Source organism: Cryptosporidium andersoni, assembly GCF_001865355.1.
Source record: "Cryptosporidium andersoni isolate 30847 chromosome Unknown contig_16, whole genome shotgun sequence".
In the NCBI taxonomy this organism is placed as follows: Eukaryota; Apicomplexa; class Conoidasida; order Eucoccidiorida; family Cryptosporidiidae; genus Cryptosporidium; species Cryptosporidium andersoni.
Window position 1 is genome coordinate 164,500 of NW_027122831.1, and position 24,125 is coordinate 188,624.

At 29.9% G+C, this 24,125-nt stretch overlaps 10 protein-coding genes across 10 annotated transcripts; 6 read left to right on the plus strand and 4 right to left on the minus strand.

The window, feature by feature from the left end:
* Window positions 1-135: 135 nt before the first annotated feature.
* Window positions 136-516, plus strand: cand_021410 (uncharacterized protein; the record flags this gene model as incomplete). The annotated part of the gene is made up of 1 exon (XM_067212371.1): window positions 136-516. One exon carries the CDS (start codon window positions 136-138, stop codon window positions 514-516), a length of 381 nt encoding a protein of 126 aa, XP_067069005.1.
* A 728-nt stretch (window positions 517-1,244) lies between these two features.
* cand_021420 (uncharacterized protein) lies at window positions 1,245-2,376 on the plus strand (the record flags this gene model as incomplete). The annotated part of the gene is made up of 4 exons (XM_067212372.1): window positions 1,245-1,768; window positions 1,839-2,036; window positions 2,096-2,261; window positions 2,323-2,376. 4 exons carry the CDS (start codon window positions 1,245-1,247, stop codon window positions 2,374-2,376), a joined length of 942 nt encoding a protein of 313 aa, XP_067069006.1.
* Window positions 2,377-2,420: 44 nt separating this feature from the next.
* On the minus strand, window positions 2,421-3,101 carry cand_021430 (prefoldin subunit family protein; the record flags this gene model as incomplete). The annotated part of the gene is made up of 1 exon (XM_067212373.1): window positions 2,421-3,101. The coding sequence occupies one exon, from the start codon at window positions 3,099-3,101 to the stop codon at window positions 2,421-2,423; it is 681 nt and encodes a 226-aa protein (XP_067069007.1).
* A 369-nt stretch (window positions 3,102-3,470) lies between these two features.
* cand_021440 (protein kinase domain-containing protein) lies at window positions 3,471-6,242 on the plus strand (the record flags this gene model as incomplete). The annotated part of the gene is made up of 1 exon (XM_067212374.1): window positions 3,471-6,242. One exon carries the CDS (start codon window positions 3,471-3,473, stop codon window positions 6,240-6,242), a length of 2,772 nt encoding a protein of 923 aa, XP_067069008.1.
* Window positions 6,243-6,332: 90 nt separating this feature from the next.
* Window positions 6,333-7,550, minus strand: cand_021450 (uncharacterized protein; the record flags this gene model as incomplete). The annotated part of the gene is made up of 1 exon (XM_067212375.1): window positions 6,333-7,550. The coding sequence occupies one exon, from the start codon at window positions 7,548-7,550 to the stop codon at window positions 6,333-6,335; it is 1,218 nt and encodes a 405-aa protein (XP_067069009.1).
* A 662-nt stretch (window positions 7,551-8,212) lies between these two features.
* Window positions 8,213-11,479, plus strand: cand_021460 (uncharacterized protein; the record flags this gene model as incomplete). Its single annotated transcript, XM_067212376.1, has 1 exon — window positions 8,213-11,479. One exon carries the CDS (start codon window positions 8,213-8,215, stop codon window positions 11,477-11,479), a length of 3,267 nt encoding a protein of 1,088 aa, XP_067069010.1.
* A 331-nt stretch (window positions 11,480-11,810) lies between these two features.
* cand_021470 (zinc CCCH type domain-containing protein) lies at window positions 11,811-12,887 on the plus strand (the record flags this gene model as incomplete). The annotated part of the gene is made up of 1 exon (XM_067212377.1): window positions 11,811-12,887. One exon carries the CDS (start codon window positions 11,811-11,813, stop codon window positions 12,885-12,887), a length of 1,077 nt encoding a protein of 358 aa, XP_067069011.1.
* Window positions 12,888-12,933: 46 nt separating this feature from the next.
* Window positions 12,934-14,622, minus strand: cand_021480 (glutamyl-tRNA synthetase family protein; the record flags this gene model as incomplete). Its single annotated transcript, XM_067212378.1, has 1 exon — window positions 12,934-14,622. The coding sequence occupies one exon, from the start codon at window positions 14,620-14,622 to the stop codon at window positions 12,934-12,936; it is 1,689 nt and encodes a 562-aa protein (XP_067069012.1).
* A 1,990-nt stretch (window positions 14,623-16,612) lies between these two features.
* Window positions 16,613-19,444, minus strand: cand_021490 (DEAD DEAH box helicase family protein; the record flags this gene model as incomplete). The annotated part of the gene is made up of 1 exon (XM_067212379.1): window positions 16,613-19,444. The coding sequence occupies one exon, from the start codon at window positions 19,442-19,444 to the stop codon at window positions 16,613-16,615; it is 2,832 nt and encodes a 943-aa protein (XP_067069013.1).
* Window positions 19,445-20,847: 1,403 nt separating this feature from the next.
* Window positions 20,848-23,778, plus strand: cand_021500 (AP2 domain-containing protein; the record flags this gene model as incomplete). The annotated part of the gene is made up of 1 exon (XM_067212380.1): window positions 20,848-23,778. One exon carries the CDS (start codon window positions 20,848-20,850, stop codon window positions 23,776-23,778), a length of 2,931 nt encoding a protein of 976 aa, XP_067069014.1.
* Between the last annotated feature and the right edge of the window lie 347 nt (window positions 23,779-24,125).

The window sequence follows — 24,125 nt, forward strand, 5'->3', positions numbered from 1 at the left end:
TGAAATGAACTTTTTAGAACCAATGTTGTGTGGCGCTGCTAGGTGATTTCTTTAGTACTTGCACTTTAACGCAACTTCCAATATACAGGAGTTTGTACACATAACGAAATAAGATTACTTTGAACTCCAGTTAGGATGAATGAACATGCAACATTAGACAATCTTGTATCTAATGTTAGAAGACAAGTTGCCCAAATGCGTGAAACAGCATCTAAAGTAGTTCATAATGCTCTCCAATTTGCAAAGAGCCAACAAACAGAAAATTATGAAACTTGTAGTAGCGAAAATCGTGGTAACTTGGCACTAAATAATCAAGTATATTATGATCATGAAGAATCGAAAAGTAAGCAAATTCCTCAAAATACAAAAACTCTTTTAGAATTTCTACATCAGACTAACTTGAAATTAAAGCATTGTGAGGCTTCTAAATTAATGTCTGCAAATGACATATCTAACCAAACATTGGATAGTAAAAAGAGAGGGTTTGAAAATCCATATACTTGCAGCACCCCATAGACTGGTAATAACTTATTAAACCTAAATATTTATTCTAATCACTAAAAAGTCAATAATATTAACAGTTATCTATTTAATTTATTGAATTCTTTTTTAAACATAAATATATTTCAATTAGAGTTTACTGTCACCAATAGTATAATGCAGGTTAATAATTTTTAGTTGAACAAATATAGAAGTTTTATATAACTAAGATAAATAATATGCATTTTCCTTCAAAATATATAGATGGTTATTTATTTATATTATCCATTTGCAGTATAATAGTCATTTTTCTAAGAGAATTGCATGCAGTCTATACCGGCATGCATGTTTACTACAATTATATATCACATTTTTATATTTCTTAGCGTGAATATGGATATGAAGTCAATATTCAGCCTTATCTGTGCACTTTTGGTGCATTTAACCCTTGCTTCAGGATTTAAAGTTGCATATCCAAGTTTTTCTCATAATCTGATCTCTTCTATTGCATGGAAGTCCGAAAAATTCCCTCAGATATTCACTCAATCAAGCTTGAGTTCAAAGTTTAATAAATACGATGGATTTAATCTTCCTGATCCAATAATACACCCTCAGAGCTGGTAAGTCTACACAAAACATGGTAATTAGTGTATTTGATAAGTTAGAAGTTATTTTATCAACCTTGTTGACATTGAAAATACTAGTAAAGAAGACAATTGCTATATTAACCTGTTTTGTCTATTAGTGGAAGAAGAAACAAAAATATGAGCTTCATATGCGATCCAGCAAATTTATTATCTAAGGAAGAAGCGGATTCTATTGATGCAATATTGCAAGAAATCCGTGAGACTGCTACTCACAAGTGTGGTAATGGACAGGTTGGATACCCCATAGATATAGCTATCCTACCTGCTAACTCAGGTAATAATTCTTCTATAGCTACAGATCTATTAAAAGTATGGACAATAAGTAACTCAGGATGTGATGATGGTATTATTTTGGTATATTTGCAAAGTGAAGACCGTGTATCAGTAAGATGGGGTAGTGGGGTTGAGCCTGCATTAAATGTAATGATATATCCAGAGCTAATTAGTGAAATTGACCAAGTACTCCGAGAAAAATCACTAGGTGCTGGCTTATACCATGCAATATCCTTAATAAGGAAACAGCTAAAAGGCAATATAGGACCACCAAGGAGGTTACCACAGCTTCTTGTTCTTGCAGTTATTGGGGGAATAACAGTACTTGGATTTGGTGCTCTTGTTGCTACAGCAATATCAGAAATCAAGTAAGTTCCGAAACTTATACTACTATCCTTTAATAATACCTATTTATCAATAATTCCCCTCAAATAATAGACCACAAAGAAGCCAGAGTCGTTCAGGAAGGAGACATGAGTCACAGCAAATTCTAAATAGAATACAGAAAATGATAAAGACAGGAAGACTTGACACAGATCTATGCCCTCTTACTCTTTTGGACTTAAACAGAAGTGGAATTCCTTATGTTGTTAGCAATAAGGGCTATAAATTTGAAGCCAGAGCATATACCTTATGGTAAGTCAAATATGCATTACTGTGGAAAATAATCTAGATATATTTAAAATTTCATTCAGGATGCAAACAAATAGATGTGGACCTGAAACAGATCCCCTAACAGAGGCAATTAAAAAAGATGAGTACATTATGTCTACTAAAGATGATGTTCCCCCAGAATTAAGGAAGCTCCCAATCAAGGTGTACTTAGAGAGTTTAATGAGGATCTACCCAGATATTATCACAGTAAGTTAAAGCCTATTATATAATTTTATAAGAAGTCCATATTCAAATAATATCTTTGCAGGAACAAAATATTAGAGATTTTCTGCGTAATACAGATAGATGGATCTTGCCCTAATTAATTTTGTATATTTATCAGCTTTGTAATATTATATAGTAGAATCATGATTTATTTTGAGCTTTATATTCCTGAATCCTTTGTTTAAATAAAGACTTAGGATGATTAGATTTACTATTTGAATTCTGAGTAATTTTAGATTTCTCAATACTCATAGAATCAAATTCTTCATGTATGGTATTAATATCAAATGTTTCTACATGATGTGAAGGAATATATGGAGTGCTTAAATTATTTGTAGGTAAAGGAGGAGGTGTATTTATTTCTAGAAAATCATCAGCTATCTCTTCAAATATTTCAATTGCATTTTCGTTTTTTAAATAATGTAATTTATGGGTCTTTTGTTCAAGAACTCCTTCAGTACCTCCAACTTCATCAAAAAGCTTTAGGGATTTATTTATATGGTCCATTTCTTTATTTGCATCTTCAAGACATTTTTCAGCTAGTTTAAGTCTATTCGTAATAGTTTTAAGGGTATTTTTTGTTGTTCTTTGAACATATATATCAGATCCCAAAAGCATAAGTACTTGGTTAGTATTTGTGATATATCCAGGTGAAAAAGCTAAAGGTCCTAATGGAACCATTACTTCATGCTGATTTTTTTCAGGTAAATGCTCAATAACTTTCGAGACTTCCTGAAATTCTAATATAATCTCGTTTAACCCTTTAATTTCATTCTCTAGATTGGATTTTTTCTCCTCAAGAGATGTCTCATTACTGTCCATAGATTTTCAGGTAAATATATTCGTACAGATCAGGGAAAATAAATTCTGAAAATTGGAAAATCTTGTTAATAAATTTAGAGAGATCTCTTTACATCCTCATCCGAAGTCAAATTTTGATTCTCTAATATGGCCATTGGCGGTAATATTAGATGCCCCTCCAGTAGTATATAAATTTTGTATGTAAAATAAAGAAAAGTTGGTCCTAAGGTAGTTACATAATTTTATATGAAAGGAAATTACTTGACAATTCTAATTTGCACAAATCTATTGAGTAATAGAATAAGTAGGGGTTTGGTTTATATATAACATCTTACATAACCTGAACTAAACTATATTGTTTAGCCCTACTGAAGAAGCAAGGGGCTGAAGATGTCTTTTTTCAGTAAACTGAAAGCTAATCGCCATTTTATATATAAAGGTAATCAACAAGATAATATGCGAGGTAATAAGGGGGTTTTATTAAATCCGCTAGTTGGCATTAATTCTAATATATTAAAGCTATCTTCTACAGATGGTGCAGAATCTAATACTTCTTTTTCTACAGAAGAAGATGAGAAGACTGCTGTAGCCAAACACCTTCGTGATAGAGATAAAACTGAAGATGACATTGATATGGTTTCTAAAGGGCTAGCGGGGAATGTTGTTGGTGCATCGCTGAATGACTCAGAAATTCAAACTTTGGTTGAATCAATGCATTTCTATGAGTATGAACAGGGTGAAGTTGTTATGAAAGAGGGACAACCTGGATTTTTTTTTTTCATAATTTCATATGGTGAATGTGGAGTCTTGGTAAAGGACAAACAAGTTAACAAACTAAGAGAAGGTGTAGCATTTGGTGAACTTGCACTTATTCACAACACTCCAAGGACAGCAACAATAAAAGTCTTGAAGAAAGCTGGTCTATGGGGACTTGGACGCTCCACATTTAGAGACACTTTAAGGATGATATCTTCTAGGAACTATGAAGAAAATCACACTTTCATTGAAAGCTTGCCAATATTCTCTGGATTGACGGAGCAGCAGAAGAGTTTACTAGCAGGGGCCTTAGTACGTGAAGTCTTTGTAAAAGATCAGGATATTATAAGACAAAATGAAATTGGTAATGTATTATACATGATAAAAAGTGGTTCAGTTGATATAAAAGTGAATGGTAAATATATTCGTTCTTTGAATGATGGAGATGCTTTTGGTGAAAGAGCTTTAATGTATGATGAACCAAGATCTGCAACTGTAACCACTACCAAACCTACTGAATGTTTAACTTTAGATAGAGTAGTACTTACTCAAATATTAGGAGATCTGAGACAAGTTCTTAGCAAGAATTTGATACAACAAGCACTACTAAATTCCCCAGTTTTTAAGCAGTTTACCAAATCTCAGATACAAAGTTTAATTGACAAAGTATTATTTAAGTCATTTGAGGCTAACACTATAGCTTTAGATGTTGAATCTAAGGCACTTGGAGTAAGAGCATTTGTTGTTTTAGAAGGAGAGGTAGAAGTTAGTATTCCTACGAACTACTTAAATAGTAGATCAAATGTCTTTACATCAATGAGACTTGATAAATCTTTTGGGGGATATCAGCAACTTGGAAAATCTAACGTCATTCATATTGTACTAGGAAGGGGTGAGTACTTCGGAGATCACTTTGTTGTCAACCCAAGATTACCATTTGTATGTAAAGTTGAGACGAGATCTGCAGCAAAACTAGCAGTTATTACGACATCAATTTTGGCAGAATGTTTTGGGAATGACAATATTGATGCTGGGCTTGAAATTAACAGAAAAAGGAATACTGTTAAAAGTTGTTTTGTCTTTCAATATATCTCGGAACAGCAGTTAGAGTTGCTTGTCAGATCCTTAAGATCAATAGTATATACAAGTGGTGAAAAAATAGTAGTACAAGGTGAGCAAGGCACTGCGTTTTTCCTTATTCAATCAGGTGAGGTAGCTGTATATAAAGATAACAGATTTATTAGGTATCTTGGCAAAAATGACTACTTTGGAGAAAGAGCGATGCTTTATGATGAACCACGTACAGCTACAATTGAAGCTGCTACACCTGAAGTCCATTTATGGGTTGTAGATAAAGATACATTTCTTAAAATTGTTGAGTTACCTATGAGAAGATATTTAGATGAGAGAATAAAATTACAAGACACAAATGTTGAACTAAGCGATTTGAAGGTTATTCAAACAATAGGAAGAGGAACTTTTGGAATTGTCAAAATGGTTGAGAATAATAAAACTGGCCATAGATATGCTTTGAAGTGTATTTCTAGAGGAAAGATAATCGCACATAACCACCAAGATCATGCAAGATTAGAAAGGTCTATTTTAGCAGGTAATGATCATCCATTTATAGTGAGACTAATTAAAACATTTAAAGATAGTGATACAATTTATTTCTTGACTGAATTAGTTCCTGGTGGAGAATTATATGATGCAATAAGACGCATTGGACTATTAACAAGATATCAGGCACAATTTTATATTGGATCAATGATACTAGCATTAGACTATTTACATGAAAGATCAATAGTCTACAGAGACTTAAAACCTGAAAATATTTTACTAGATTCCCAAGGATACATAAAACTTATAGATTTTGGATGTGCTAAGAAATTAAGTGGTAGAAGCTATACGCTAGCAGGAACTCCACATTACATGGCACCAGAAGTTATATTGGGAAAAGGATATACTTTAACTTGTGATGCCTGGACTATTGGAGTATGCCTTTACGAATTTATGTGTGGTCCTTTACCTTTTGGTAATGATGCACAAGATCATTTAGATGTATTTAAGGATATATTGACAGCAAAGTTGTCATTCCCTAGTCATCTCAATGACACCGATGCTATAAATTTGATGAAAAGGCTATTATGTCGTGTTCCTGAGGTTAGAATGGGTTGTTCTGCAACTGGCTATAAAGAAATTAAGGATAACGCATTTTTTAAGGATTTTAACTTCGATAGATTATTGGGAAGGAGCTATGTAGCTCCTTTAGTTCAGAAATACGAAGTTTTTGCAAGAGAAAGTGAAGATGAAAGTGACTTTATTAATAAAAAGATTAATCAAAGCAATATTATAAGTTATCCTGGACAATATTGTGATGAATATGACTGGGATAGAGATTTCTAAAATAAGACAAGTATTTTAGGGAAATTGCTTTGATTTATAGTTCTGAAATATTAAGGTCTAAGAAAGTAAATAATAGTGAAATTTATAATTTTAATCTTGTTTACGAACATAACCAAATGAAATAATAGTTGCGAATGTTGTCACAGTCATTTCTACCTTTTCATCATCATAATAAGGGAACAAAAGTTCATATATAAAGTGTTTGTTGAAGGCGGATAAGCATACAATCAATATTGTTATAAAAGATGCAATAGCTGTTGCACTACTTAGACGAAATACCTCCAATACTGAGAAATCGTGGAAACTAAGCTTTATTTTCATATCAAATTGGCTATAAGAGTTACTTTCATGGTCAAATGCATTTATTGAGCTGGTTGGTTCTCTACTGTACATAGCTCCTTGAGAAACAACAACTTCATACTCATTTTCTTGATGAGATACATAACCTTTAATTAGATGAAAATAAAACTTCTCAACATCCAAAACCAAGCTTTTTGTAAGCTTTAAAGAGACATTTATACCTTTTCCAAGATTTGAATAAAACCATGAAGGTTCAAAGTTATTTGGATTCTTGTATCGAGACTGTAACATAGAAGAGTCATACACCCCAATCTTCAAAATAGAATCTGTTGAATGTCTTTCTAGATAATCCCCTTCATTCTGAGTAGGTTTAATTATGGCTTCTTGCTTTCTAGACTTCCACCTCATTTGAAGAGTACTAAATGTTTTAAATAGTGACGGTTGATACTCAATATCATCATTAGCATAATGAAGTAAAACACAAATACTATCTGGGGGATTCTCTGAAGAAGTCCTTTGAAATAGCAATGGAGATTTTAAAACCTCTCCATTGTGCCCGAAGAACGTTTGTTTCCACATATCAATACACAAACAAGGTGTGGTTTCTTGATTTATCTCATGTTGTGCATTATTTTGCCAAAAGCAAAATCTTACCTTTGGTCTCTCAATTATATAATTATTCCCTCTACTCTTCAATTTCAGATGCACTTTGATCTTACCTTTTATGTAAGCTGATACAACATTTTCATGAATAGACGAATAGGATAATGGGCAGATAGCTATAGAGGGAGCCTCTAAGCATGAATAAGTCGCAATTGTAGTGGATAGATTATTTAACTGCCCTGTTTGTACAAAAATAAAAAAGAACAAAGTAGCCCAATAAAGTCCTAATAGGATGAATATTGATATGATAATAAAAGCAATATATTCTGTAATTTTTGCTCTTGGATCCCTTCCAAATGAACCTTGAGGTACTAGTAGTTCTTTAATAGGTCCAATATATTTCATTAATAAAGCTGAAAGTGTATTTAATCTCCATAAATCCAATAGATCTCAAATTCCAAAATCAAAGATTAGTTGGTTTAATATCTAATTGCTTTGATAATATATGGCGCTATAGTGCTGTAAATTCATTATCTTAATGTTAGTTAATGTAATGCCGAAATAAGTCATTCTGAATATCTTAGATTGTCTAGTTTTTTTAATTAAAAATATGGATGTCTGAAGTGATGATATAATCTAAATATAAAGGTGTTCCCCTTTATTTGAGTTTATAACTTCTGTTTAGTACTTTCTTGCAAAATATATTGATTTGATTATTTAAACTTATTGTAAACAAGATTTCTGTTATTAAATCACATAGTTTGATTCATCTGGTATTTATATAATTTCGAGTTAATATTCTTCAAAGAATTTATAGTATTAAGATATATCAGTTCTTCTGAATGGCGGTAGTTATATACCGGAGTTTTTTTTTGTAATGTGGGGAGAACACGTAATTTACTAAGAGTAAGAAGTCCACTATGCTCACTTCTTTTTTCTTACTTTTCTTCTTAAGGAGGTGATTTATGGGTTAATATTTGGGGATATATTGAGAGGATCTTGGTTATTAATGTGCTTGTAGCTTATCTGTGCAACTTTTTTGAGGACTCAAAAGTGAGTTGTAAATTATGATTGAATCTCAGGAATTATGCATTAATGCACTTAACAATGTGAGAAGACCTCCTGAAATAGATGAGTCACCATCTAATATGATTTTTCATAGTGATACTTCTACATCTTTGATTGATTTTGAGGGTAAAACTCTTGGCTTATCTACGAGTTCTAAAGATGAGATAAGAAAAAAGGAAGTAGAATTTACTCCCAATGCTACTAATCGTAAACGTAAATTGAGGATAGATTCTACAAGTACTGAGAATATCATTGGGGTAACCCCATTATCTCCCTATTCTATTTCTGCTGATTACTCAGTTATGCCAAGCGATAAACTCGGACCATTGCATATTTCTGACTTAGATACTTTATCATTAAAGTCTTTAATTGAAGTTAGGGAAAAAGAAATTTCAGAGATGATCTCAACATTTAGCTTTGAGAAGGCACAATATAGAGTTGAGATCTTGAGATTAAAGGATAAAATAAAAGAGGAGAAGAAGGAGAACTCGAATTTAGAGAATGAACTGAAGGAACGAGATAGAGAAGTGTTAGATTTAAAGATGAGATTAGATGAACTTGAATCAGAGAATAAATCTATAAAGGAAAGCTATGAAGCTTTAATTGAAGCTGAGAAGCATGCTGTGTGTCACTTAAAAAGAGAATTGCAGCAAGAACGAGCAATAAGCTCTTCTTTAGAGGATTATAGGAGTCGCTTTAATGAACAGCAAGATTATAAACTTAAATATAATGAAGCTATTAAGAGGATACAGAAATTGGAATTAGAATTAATATACAATAGGAGTAATCAGCGTGCAATATCTGATGATAACATATACATTTCTAGTGAAAATAGCATGCCTATCATATTAGGAAGATTAGATGAACCTGAAATAGCTTTTCAAGATAGAAATATAAGAAAGACTAGAAGTCTTGAAGTTTCTATAGAGATCAGAGATAATTTTGATAATAAATTAGTACAAAGTAGCTCTAAATTACGTGATATAGAACTGATTAGCAGAGAAAATAAGATATTGATGGAAAGCTACTTAAAATTGCAAGAAGAGCTAGAGGCTGAAAAGAACAAGTTATTGATGGCAAATATTCGTCAGATAACACAGAAGCCGTTATTGATATCATCATGTACAAATACTAAATTGACTATGAATAATATTTCTGAAATGGAATCTAATATTAACTATACAAAGCTTAAATTTCTAGAATTGAAGACAAGAAAAGTAGTTTCATTAAATATTGTAGATATATATATCAAAAATAGATTTCAGTACGTAAAGTGTGTAGATTATAAAATACATGGTACTTATACAAGAGATAATAACTCTCAAACTGATTTAAATAGTTTTGTTATGGAGATTAAAAGAGAAAATAGTTTAGTCAATTTAGGCCAAACTTGTTGTATCCAATGTGTTGAAGAAGACTTAATGAATAACGAAGAAGATCCAAATTCATCCTTATTTAACTTGGCATTTGAGAACTATCATTTAACACCCAGTTTACTAAATTTAAAACAGTATATATTTGAAGATGAAGTTTTTGGACAAAAAAGAGTAGTACCCATAGAAGAAGATTCAGTAACTACAACTAAAAGTGTTGTTCCACTTTTCGCAAAATCTGAATTTCATATTAAGAAGGAATTACTTAGAAAAGTATTATTATTACTTACTGATTTAAAGGAAGATTTGGAAAATATTAGAAAATCTATGTGTTCTATATTTCAAAGTCCACAGAACATGTTTTCAATTGTAAAGTCCATATTATGTAATGAAGAAGATATAAATAATATTAATAATAGAAATATATTCTTGTATGATGTATCAATTTCATTAGCCAAAATATATCGTTTATGCCTTGGAAATATGAGCCATGTTGAATCATTAATTCAGTCTCAACAAAATGAATGGTATCGATGTTTCGAAATATTACAGAATCATATCTCGAGATTATATAAAGAGAAGAGTGAACTTTTGGATGAGATAGATAATTTAAAGGTATGTTTAAAAAATACAGAAGATGAGAAAAAGAGAATAAATAATGAAATGTACGATATGAAGGATGATACTATAAGCTGTTATACCTTTAAAGCAGGTAGTATATGTGATTCTGATGATATAAATGACTACTGTACTTTGGACTCACCAAAGCTAAAGGCATCAATAGATGATATTGAAGAATCAATTTACAAGGACAATAATGAATACATAAACGAGGTTGAAAAATCTGGAGGTGAGCAAATAGAATCGTGTTTTGGAAATCTGAGTAAGGAAAGTGGGAACTTAGATAAAACTATAATTAAGACTCAGATAGAGGGTTCATCTTTATGTAGTAAACATACAGAAAAAAAGTCCGAAATAAGTAAATTCGATAAAATAATCGAATTACAGACCAAAATACGTTCAATAAGAAATCATAGAAATGGTAGGAGCCTAATTGAAATATCCAGTAATCAACAAATAAATGTAGATAATACTACAGACAGTGACACCATAACTATAAAAAGATCTCATTTTGAATTATTTGATACTACTAAACATAAATTAATGGCATCTCCCCTATCAAAAACTTTATCGAATAGTTTAAAGCCACCATTACTTCCTATAATGGAAAATAATTCATTCAATAATATGGAAGATATATCGAATACAGTGTTAATGTTGAGATTACATCGATATCATAAATATTTTGAGTTATTACAGAATCACATAACTTTTTTAACAATGGAAAAACAGAAAATACAGCTTACTTATGAAAGAGATGTACAGTCTGCTCATATTGAATTACTATCTTCTAAACTTCAGTTAGAAGCTAGAGAGGCTGAACTAAGAAGCCTAAGCGAAAAGTATAATAGCTCTGTTATGACTTTTGAAGGAAATATAAATAATATAAGGCTATCTGCTAGAGATGAAATAGAAAGATTATGGAAACCGAAATTATTTGAAAAGGACGAGAAGTGCAAAGAATTAAAAAACCAGATCCATTCTTTAGAAGCCGAAATTTTGCTATTACGCCAACAACTTTCATTTAAGGAGAAAATCACGAGCAAATATTCTTTAGTTGATAAAAATTATGAATCTTTCAGGCAGTTATATGTGGCAGAGAAGAGTGAAATTGAACATGACTCCCCTAAAACTGATAAATCAAATATATCCTCTCCAATATCAAATAACAGTGATAGTAATCAAAATTTATCAGTTTTGAATACAGCCTTATTAAAATTAAAGTCTGCAGTTTTTGAAAGTTCAATGAATGGTCAATGCAGCTTAAAGTAATTAAAATATAAACTATTGACTTAAAATCAGGTCGTTCCACTATCTTAGTAAATATTTCATCTAGATTTAATCACTATATAGTTTGTAATTATATATAATATTGTAGTGTATATAGTTCTATTTAGTATTACTTCTTAATATTTGAATTTTTATTAATACTTAGTAGCATTAAATATAAGGAACAATTACGTATTTTACAGCCTTTGCATTACCACATGTAGTGCATGCATGCGGAGTTTCAGTAGGTGCCACGTCATATTTACAAAGTAACTTGATTTTTCGACTTTTTTTCTTTTTATTTTGAGAAATGAATTTTGGATAGTAAGTAAGTATGATGGTAAATGATCGCAATAACTGTAGATCAGTCATGCGAGATGGTTCAAAAAAAATATATTTTCCAGAAGTGGTAGCTCCAAACAAACATACATCAAATAATCCACTTTTAAGTGTATGTAAGAATAACCCTAATGATTTGAAATTAAGTGAAATAACAGATAAAGACTATTCAAACCACTATTTAATGTCAATTTATGAACTCTATGTATTTAGAATTGTAGTATGTGATGCTCATCTTCAGGGTAATTGTGAAGATTCAGATAGATGCCCATTTAGTCACTGTTTGACATGGCAAAGAAGAAATCCAGATGATCATTATTATTGTCCAAAACTATGTCCTGAAATATCTTTTGTGAAAAATAATGAAAAGATGAATTTGATACGCCGTTGTAAAAAGGGTAAACATTGCACATTTGCACACTCAAAAGAAGAGCAACTATATCATCCACTAATGTACAAAACAAAGGAATGTTCACTATACCCAAACTGTAACAGGTATTATTGTCCATTTTCACATGGTTTTAATGAAATTAGGTCACCTGAAAAAGTACGTGAATCAATACAAGAAATAATGAGAAGCAAGTCTAATGGAGTATTTAGGAACCCAAGAAAAATATTATCCAGTATGGACTTTAAAAGGAAATATAGAATAACTTGTGTAGAAAGTGGGGAGTCAAATAGAAATTTGTGTATTCAAGATAGCTATGAAACTTTTCAAGGTCTAGAGACTACTTATGAGAAAACAATCAGTGATTTATCATCTAATGGAAATAAATCAATTTCATTCTCTGAACATGATTTGAATCATGATACTGAAACTAACAAAGAGGCAACTCAAGAGAACATAGTTAAACAATGGTCTCCACCCTATAATTGGTTAGTTAATACGACCACTCGCAATGTTCATCCTAATTTTGCAGGTATAATCCGGAATATAGATGATCTTTGTAATTTAGAACTAGAAAGTAAAAAAAAATTATGTAATACTCATGATATGAATAAAAATGAAAGTGAATATGACTTAATGTGGCAAGAAATATCTAATCGTGTTAATAATGGTGATAGAAGATAAATTTAAATAATTGACAAAACTAGAGATCTATTAAACATAAAATGAGTTAAGCTCCTTTGGTTAATTTTTGTGAATCAACCTTTGTACTTATATTTGATGATAGTTTTGATCTTCCATCGGGAATTTTTATAAGAATAATTGCTTTATCTGGTTTGTTTACATCAAATGGCTTGTCAATAATAAAGTAACCCCTCCTCTCGAATTGAAGTTTGTCACCTAGTTTTAGATTCTTAACAAGTGGATCACAATAAGCATGTGTCTCAAACATTGAATTTCTATTTACAAGATCCTCAATATTGTCGCCATCTTCTGGTTTTTTCTTAATAATAAGATGGTCAAATTCTCTTAAAATACACTTTACAAGATTAGTGGGTAAATTTGCTAACCAATGTATTTTTTTTTTTGTTGAGCGAAAATCACCTTGCAGATTTAATTTTCCATCAATTTTACCTAAAGATGAGTTTAAATTATTGAGATTAGTAACTATGGCATTACTCCACTTCATAAGGGTTATTTCCTCATTATCAGTAAAAAGGGAAGCATCATCTCTATCAATTAATATGGATTTATACATAGTTATTGGTCCTTTCCCAATATCTTTATTTTTCTGATGTAAATCTCTTTCATTTATAACTGGTAATTCTGGACCATTTGAAAAATTAACAACTACGGCATCTTGGCCAACACAAAAGAATCTTGGAATAATTGGATCTATAATTTGTTTATTAATAGTCCATAATTTGTCCCATTCCATAAGATTGGAATTTTTTGATGGACCCTGTTCAATAACAAATTTCAGTAAAGCTTGTGGAGTAAGACCTCTCCTTAAAATACCTCTAACAGTTGGAAATCTTGGGTCATCCCATCCATCTACAAGTCCACTATTAACGATCCATGATAATTTCCTTTTTGACAATATAGTATGTACAAAATTTAATCTTGAGAATTCATAAATATTGACAGGACGAAGATCTAAGGCTTTAATTACCCATTGATATTGTTCAATCCTATCAGAATATTCATTCGTACGTAGTGCATGAGTTACACCTTCAATACTATCAACAATTGGACAAGCAAAGTCATAAGTTGGATAAACTTTATATTTAGTTCCAGTACGATGGTGTGGTAACAATATACAACGATAAATTACTGGATCTCTCATACATTTATTCTTGCAAGACATATCAATTTTTGCCCTAATGCAACATTTCAAACCATCTTCTGATCCACTTATCATTTCATCCCACAATTTTAAATTCTCTTCAACAGTATTATTACGGTTCTGGTTTTCAATACCTTTACCTCGCTCTTCTCTCATAACTTCAACTGGGGTATTATCAGCATAAGCTTTGCCCATTTTAATCATTTCTTTGCAATAATTCATTATTTCGTCAAAATAATCAGATGTAAATGATAAACTGTAAAATGAGACATTTAGTACCTTCAGATCTTCCATTATACTATTTTGAAATTCTTCATTTTCCAACGCAGGATTTGTATCATCAAATCTTAATAGCATTTTGCCTTTATATCTTTGGGAATAATAAAAATTTAATAGTGCAGCTTTTGCGTGGCCAATATGTAAGTAACCTGAAGGCTCTGGTGGAAATCTAGTTACAACTTCTCCTTCAATCGCATTTGGCAATTTACCTTCATAATTTCCGCTCTTTTCTTTGTGATCAATTTTGATATCTTTTATATCACCACATAGACTAGACACTGGATTTGATGACATTACAATAATTACAAAATTACAAGATAGTAATAAATTATAAAGAATTTGGGGTATTGTAGTTAAAATAATTAAATTATTAGAGATAACTTAATTAAAAAAGAGATGTTAAAAGAGTTGAATTGATAAAAAAATTAGCACTGAGTTCCCTCTTTTTTTTAAAAGAAAAACGAATAGTAATAAAGTTCTTTATTTCAAAACTGGACCTTCTGCTATATATCTTATTGACTTGAGGCTTGGTAATTCATAAAAACTTTTAGCGCCATATATGTTATTTCGAAACTCAGTAATAAATAGATCCTTATCTAGCAGAAGATAAAAAGAAAAGTTTTATAGTGTTATATACTAAATACTCAGATAAAGTTAACCAAACAAATAATGTGTAATAGATATATTTCTATTAAGATATGACATATATATATGCATATTTCTTAGACCAAGTAATTATTCTATTATTAAAAATATTAAAATAAGTAAATAAAATATAAAAGAGACTTTATAATATTTTATATTATATATTATAGCTACTATATTTTATGATAAATATCAAATTCGACTATGGCATCAATGAAATTTCCATGGCTATGATAAATCAAAAAAATTGTAAAGAAGCTAACAATAATACTTTGGAAAACTCCAATTAATAAGTCAAAAAAAAAAAAAATTGGTAAGACTAATTAAAATTATTTAAACCTTAATCTTACCTTAATTCTTTTTTTTTAACTCCTCTTTATATGGTATATCCTTAATAAATAATAAGCTATGAAGGACAGCCACAAAGAAGTATCTTTAAATTAAGAAAAAAGTAGTCTTAAAGAAGATATTAAAAGAATATTTGAATCTTAAAATTATGAGTTGATAAATATAATTGTAGAGGTATCGGAAAATGTTAATTTGTTTTAGAAATGGATACTAACTACAATAAATATTTTACAAGTGAAATATCTATTACTATTATACAAAGATTTACAATAGAATGAAGATGTGATTTCTAAAGGTATTTATATTTTTATAAGCTTGAAAACTCTACAAATATTTAGCTTGAATGGAGCAGGTTGTATATAATTGAAATATTTCAAATATTTAAATAGCCTTCGTAATAAAGCCATAACCAAGTATTTTCTTGTAATGAAATACTAAATAAAATTCTTCTTAAATTGAATAAATAGAAAAAGATTGCAGTATAGTAACAATGCTGAAAGTATTGTAATTAATTTCAATTTTCTGTACTAATATAAAAAACAACTATTTTTAATATTAAAAATATCAATAATTATAATTATCAATTCAATTAGTAAATTAATTCAGTATATGAAATATACATAATTGAAAGGAAAATTGAATCATTGTAATCAGTATTATATTAAATATGGGTTATTAAACAGATGTGTATATATTTAATTAATTATATATAGAGTATGATGTTTGATTAATTGGATAGATTTGTACGAATAATTTTGATACTCAATTTATATATGTTCTTATATATAATTATTCACTATATTGGATACTAATTTCATAACCTCTCCGATATTTTTCCTATTTTAATGAGTACAGTGTATCAGTTTATTTCTTAATGAATTATTATATAAATTACATTTTGAATATTTACAATGCATATATGATTACATTATAACATGTTATTATTTAGACTTAAAATTTATCAATTAGAACAAACATTTAAATTTTAGTTTAATTTTATAATATGTTAAACATAATATAAACTCATTTATAAAGCAAATACTTCACTAAATATAAAGTATATAAATTGCTTTAATATTTATAATAATTAAGATAATCTCAGTTTTAAGAAATGATTCCTACCATAATCAAAGTAGTTAAGTTTTAATACTAAAATATTAAATATAAAAAGTCAAAATGAAAATATATGAATTAGTTATAAATAATTTAAAATAGTATATTCATCAAGATATCTATACATTTATATTGTCAATAGGTTATAAAATATAATTATACTTAAATAGTATTCTAATTATCTGTTAAGTCTATTAGATAATGAATATTTACCAATATTGTAATGATTCATTTTATTATTTGATTGCTGATGCTGTTTTTTCAGCATGTCAATAATTACATTAAATTCATGTATTGCCTTTTGTACTTTGATATGATTTGGACCGTTGATCTCTACATAGAGTTTCCTATTTTCTCCAAGTCTTAGTACTGATTGATTCGCTAATATACTAGAACTGTTTGAAGAACTTATTAGTGACAAGTTATTATTATTATTTATTGAAAGAATATTGAGTGAATTATTAGTGTTGGTAGTTAAAGGAGGTATATAAACACCCTTAACTTGGCAAACAACACCACAATTCTCATTAACACATTTCAGTATATCTTTATGTACAATTCTTTGTCTAATATAACTGGGATAATCATTAATTTCAAATGTATCAACAATACGACCACTAAGTAAATGATGGGAATTAATTGAATCATTTATAGTATTTCCAGAACTTGTACTATTGATACTATTTATATTTGACGAATTGGTCACTGATTTTGAAATATCAATAAGTCTGGCAGCACTAATTGCTTGTAGAAGTGCCTTTTCTGCATCATTAGTCTTATTTGTTACTGAAACTTGTTGAGAAGTAGTATCCTTAGTATTAATTGGTATATTTTGATAGTACTCAGTATTGTTTGAAAATAAGGGTAATGATTGTGTAAGTTCAAGGTTAGGGTCAATATTAGTAGTAGTGGTTTGCCTATTATTATTAAGTGTATCATAATGAATATCATTATCATATTCATTAATTGGTTCATATTCAAGATTATTTTCAGGTACAAGTCCAAGGATTTTTTTAGTATCATCTTTAAGTAATTGTAAAGATGTTTTCTCATCTTTAGAAAATTTGTATCCCTTACCACCAAATCCAAAATTACTTTTACGATTTCTCTTATTTCTAGTTTGTTCAGATCTTTCAAAACAAAATTTCATTTTTTCATTATTATAACTATCTATAACCTTTTGATCAATAATTACAATATCATTATCATATTTCTGGGTTAACTCAATAAGATCAAAACATTGAGAAATTTCACTAGAGAGTAATAATGTGAAGGAAGTACCAAATTTCCCAGCACGTCCTGTACGTCCAACACGATGTATATAGTCCTCAATATGATGCGGTGGACCATAATTAATAACTACAAGGATATTGTCAATATGTAAGCCACGTGAGAATATTGATGTAGCAATCAAAATATTATTTCCAGAACTAACTTCAACTTTATTTGACTTAGAGAATTGCATAAGATTTGAGTGCCTATCATTATTATCTTGCCCACTATGTAAAGTAAAACATTTATAACCATATGGAAGTAATTGAGCATATAATTCATCAACTTCAACTTGTCTATTACAGAAAATAACAATTAATCCGAATTCTGACCACTCTCCTAATAATTGGAGAAGTCTATAAAATTTTTCTTGATCATCTTTCCATAATTCAATATGCTGTTTAACATTACTTGTAAGTTGTCCTTTTTGTCCAACAATTACTTGGATAGGATTTGTAAGTAAATTGTTAACGAGTTGCTCTACAATTGGAGGAAATGTAGCAGAAAAAATACAACATTGTCTATCTGGCCTAATAATACTAAGTATATTTGTAAGTTGTGGAGCAAATCCCATATCTAGTAGTCTATCACCTTCATCAATGACAATATAGGATATATATTGGAATACTGACACTCTCTTATAATTCAGTGAAATAATATCAATGAGTCTTCCAGGAGTGCAAACGACAATGTCACATCCAGATCTAAGTTTATTGAGTTGATTACTTATACTAAAACCTCCACATATAACAGTTGAATTTAATTTAACAGTATTAGATAATATTTTAGTCTGTTTATATACTTGCAATGCCAATTCTCTAGTCGGGACTATTATTAGAGCAGTTACATAGTGAATATTGGTGTTAGTAGTTGTATTACTCCTCTCCATTGTGTTAAAGGGATAGTTATTACTTTTTTGAATTATAACATGACGAATAAGTGGTAATACATAGGCCAGAGTCTTTCCACTACCAGTCTCAGCTATCCCAATCATATCTTTACCACTCATAAGTATAGGTATACTTTGCATTTGTATTGGAAAAGGTTTAATAATATCCTTGGATTGTAGATACTTATTTATACCTGATGGTAGGCCACATTGTGAGAACTTAAGTATAGGTTTTGGTATATCCGTATTTTCAACTTCAGATGTTTTGGATTGTATATTTTGTCTATTTTTCAATTTCTTAGCATGTATTCCATTATGAATTAATCTAATATGATCTACTTCATGACTCTTGAGTTTTCGTAACTCATCAACCTCTCTATAGATACACTTAATGATTAGTGGATAATCTATGGAACTATGATCGATCTCTGGTAATCTTCTTCGTGTCTCGAGAGAAGTTAATATGGCTTCGTAGTTAGTATCATAATTGCTTGTACCATCAATATATCCACTCTCATCTGAATCTAGATCACTTTCTTGTAAAGAAGACTCAGTAGTAGATTTATTGGATACATTATTGTTAATATTTGTCGGAATATCTGCAGTATTTGAACTAGAATTACTATTAGTTGCTTTAATAGATTCCATAAATTTCTTATGATATTCTAAATCTTCTTCATTATCAATTTCACTTGTTGCACTAATATTCAAGATATCCTCCATTGTAATACTTATCTGACTATTTGTAAGCTCTGAGGTTAGGCGATTTTTGAGGTTATGGATCTTTGAGATCCGAATTGCCCTAATATCATTCTTTTCATTCTCATTACTTTGTTCATTACTTTTCATATATAAAAAGAGGTTCCTTTTAAAAAAGAGATGATTATAAATCAGACAATTTTAATTCTTTATTATCCTAAGCTTATAATTCGTATTTTGACTATTGTTATGTAAATATAGAAACGGTTTAAAGCGGGTAAGACTTTATAAGAATGTAAATTATGTAACATAAACCACTTCGTAAATTTATGTTATGTCTAAAAGTCCCATAATATTCTTAAAGGTCATATAATTGACAAAGGTTCTCAATATTTTGTGTATCTTTTAATAATTACTTCTTATAAAACGATATATATATAGGAATTCCAGAGCTATAAATTCCTTAAAATAGCGAAATATTGCATATAACAAAAGCTCACAAGGTAGTTAAAAGAAAATCAAAGAGATAATTAACCTTTAATTTCTTAATTTAAAGAAAATAGACCTTTTTTAAAAGAAAATAACTTACTGTTAAAAAGTAGCCCTTTCAGTAATGGACCCGCCTGGATACCCACGGACCGGTACTATTTCTAATTTTTGTAATAAGTTATAAGATACTAAACAACTGAAATATGCATGCAGCATGTTTACTATAAATATTAAATAATTAATACTACTACCTACAAAATTTGTTAAAAATACTATGCTAACAATAAATAAATTACAGCAGTATTAGATCACCTATATAGATATCCACATAAATTATAGAGGCATAATGCTGGAAAAAGTTATAAAATAGCACTACCATGAATGGGTAGAGTCAAAAGCGGTATAGAAAATAATTATACGTAGCTATTATGTATACCTATGCTGGATATAATGAGATATTTAGTAATAAATAGAGAACTAGAACATGTGAATTTCCCGGTTAATTTATTATTAATTAGTATTATGGTATTCTATTTAATTATATATAGGGTACTAATGTGGCACTAGTATAAATTTGGATATACGTATATTACATATATATCCTATAGTAAATCTACACGATTACTATTAAATTTCGAGGGGGGGGTGAATTGGCTATATGAACTCCTCACACATATACAATACATGATGAAGGTCGTCTACTCGACAATTTGATACTTGACATATATCGATTACATTAGTTACCTATGCAAGCAACTAAAATATAATAAAAAGGTTTAAAGGTGAATATAAAGAAATAATATTGAATTACTTTTGTATAATTAATATAACCAACCAGGTTTATAAGCAAAGGATTAATTTTACATACTAAGGTTGGAATTTTTTTTTATCAATTGAACAGGGTAAAAAAAAGTATAAATTATATATAGAAGTTGGGGAATATCCTCAATGACAAAATATATGGAACAATAATTAATTATCTTTATATAATTAATTGTTTGTAAAAGAGTGATAACGCTATTTATATCAATAACGCTAGGGATACATTGTATTATCTTTATAGGATGACAGTAGTAAATCAAGGTGAGGTTGATGATTTGGTACGATATTTGTACAGTGAATGTCACCTTGACAAGTCGACCTATCAGGATATTGTTGATATTCATTCAATAACTCCATCGTTAATTTATTTAATTCACAAGTATGGCGATAATAATTCCAATGGTCATACAATAATATCAAATTATTCATCATTACTTTTGCAGGGTGATCAGTCAAGTGTGAATCAAAAGGTGTGTTCTAGAGTAATTCTTCCATATTTGGATAGATTGCAGGAATTACCTCGTGGAAGTTTACTTTTATATGGAGAAACAGCTTGTTATGTAGCAGCTTATATATTATCTAATTTGAAGAATGGTCAGTTTAAAGATAACTTGAGATTATTTTGCAGTGGCCGATATAATAATTTTACCTGTAACATTAAACAAGTGATGGATTATATTGAAGCATCTCATATATTCATTTTAAATCCATATTTAACAGAACAGGATATTAGAGAATTAGTGGAATTTCAGAGCAATACAAAGACGAAACTACTGGTTTCATGTAGACCAGATCTTTTAGATCTTGGTTTAGCTAACTTTAAGCTAAATACAAAGTCTCCTAGTTTCATCTTAACTCTAAGAAATAATACAAAGTCTGCAGAGGGATATGGTGCATCACCTAGAGGAGTGATTCCTATCCCAATATATTTGTATTCAAGGATTCCATCAATTAGTATCCAAGAAAATAAGGGAAATATAAAGAGCCATGAACAGCAGCAGCAGCACTATTCTAGTGTATTCTCTTTTGATTATAATTGCTATATTGGGGATGACTTAAGAGTTGTTATTTGTGTGCTATCAAGTTTGTATAGATGGTTTAGGGAAATTTCTATTAATATTGGTGATAAAAGTAGTCATATACAAAATGCAAGCTTATTTGATGATGAAGTTGATAAATATTATCCCAATCGTGCAAGAGATCTATTGGCAAATATTGAGTATATTATTAAGTCTTTAAAGCATATTTCAGATGCTCGTATTGGTGATATGAGCTTCACAAGTAATCTAACTGCACCAATCAATAATGATTCATCTAATACAAATACGAGGAAGGGTATTAGTACCGGTCTGGTCAATTGTACGAATAATGATAGTAGTCTAGATATTGGACCTCATTCTGGTGTAATAAACTTTACTACACCTAATTCTAGATGCTCAATTTCTACTACAGCATCAACTACCCCAGTTAGTATTGGGAATGATCTTATCAAAGGTGAATTAAGTCAAGTTAGTATCTCACAATCCCAAAAAGCCGCTGATTTAGAACATAATGTTAATTCTGTCGGTCTTGCTAATAGATTGAGTATAACAAACTCAGTAAGATGCAGCTCTTCATCTGTTGTATGTTCTAGGACTATGAGTCCTTCGAATGAAAGGGTACACAAGGATTATAAGATAACTAATGGAAATGTAAGAAATAGTGTTAAAAATGGAGTTAATCGCATGGGTACACCATCTTGTTTAGGTCAGTCAACGATATCGAATTCAACCCCAGTGGTTAGTACTTTAATTCCAGGTACAATAGTGCGTTTTAGATCTCAGATTCCTGTTGACGCGAAACTAATACCAGGTGTACCAGAGACAGATTATTTTACTCATGTCCAACAGGTATACTACCACTTTCAGAAAGGTGAATGGAGAGCAGTATATGGACCATCTAAAAATAGACAGCAAAAGTCCTTTTCAGTTAATAAATATGGTTTCTATGAAGCTAAGAGATTGGCTGAGGAATGGAGATTACGGTACCTGTACTCTCATCCAAATACTTGTACTAATATATCTGGTGTTAATAGTACGAATACAGTCATTACTCCTAACTCTAATAATAGTAGTAAAAGGGTTTCAAAGGGTAACTTGAGTCAAAATAGTCAACTTAATAAGATTACATCCAATAATATTGCAGGAAATTTAGATACTAGCAATCAAAGTAGTACGAGAGTATCTAAAAGAAGAAAAGTTAGTAGCACTAACGAGGGTAGGATAGTAACATCTGGTTTAGTTTCAGAAATGGCTATTAGATCAATGGGGGGACTGCGTGTTGATGAGGATATACTAAATAGAGCAAATGAACTTGTCAAGTTAAATTCTAGTAATGACTACAACAATATTTCACAATCAATATGTCAAAATAAAGCTAATATTACTAATAGTTCTACATTATCTTCATCTTATGCCAATGATACGAACATTTCTCCTCAAAATGAAAAAACTTCTGAGCACTCTATATTACATCCATCTATTATTGGATGTAATAACTTTGTTCGTTATAACATTAAAGATGGTTCCAACCATGAAGATTACAAAATTAATAATGGAAGGAATACTCCTGATAATAGTAAATCTGGAAGTGTATTTCAAAATGTTAATCATGATAACTCAGATATATCTGTTAGAGAAACCACTATACACGATTTTGATGATCATCAATTACTAACTCATCCTGTATTAGATCCATTAATGCTTCATTATACTGCAAATGAACCTAATTCTCCTATGGTTCAAAATAATGGTAATATTTCAGAGTCACATATGTGTAAGAATAAAAATAATGGAACTGATAATTCATTAGTAGATGATGAGGTTCCACTAAGCCCAACAGGGAAAACACACGCTACTAATAAATTGAAGATTAATATTGGTTCATCTGTTAGGCCTCCAAATAATACATCCTCATATCATTCAAGTCCATATACTGATCATTTCTCTAATATATCAACAACTGAAACTAACTACACATGTGTATCTCCTGTGGTAGAAGATTCCTGCTGCTGGCATAATTCTAATGACAACAATAATACAAATGAAGTGGATATTAACAATGTAGGCAATACATGGCTTAAACGAAGTGCTTGGGATGAAGATCTTTTAATAGATTCTTTTTTTGTTGGATAATAGCTAATTTGTAAAGTCACTACAATTACATTTGACATCTTTACAGCTTATACTTATTATAGATATCCATACATTACATTAGTCATCATCAAAATATTGTCTTTAGCTACCTTATGTTCCACTTATGTCTATAATTGTATTAAATCTAGTTCCCTAAATTCTACTAATTCTAATTGCTTTGTTTCTTTTCTAGGTTTGGAACGTCACACATTAACCCGCTGGAAATGCAGTTTTGAGTACACACCTGTGGTATTTTCTTGTAATTTGGTTTCTAATATTTTGAATATTTAGGCCTTTAGGCCTTTTCATTATTTTTATTTTAGAATTTGTTTATTTATTTTTTGTTC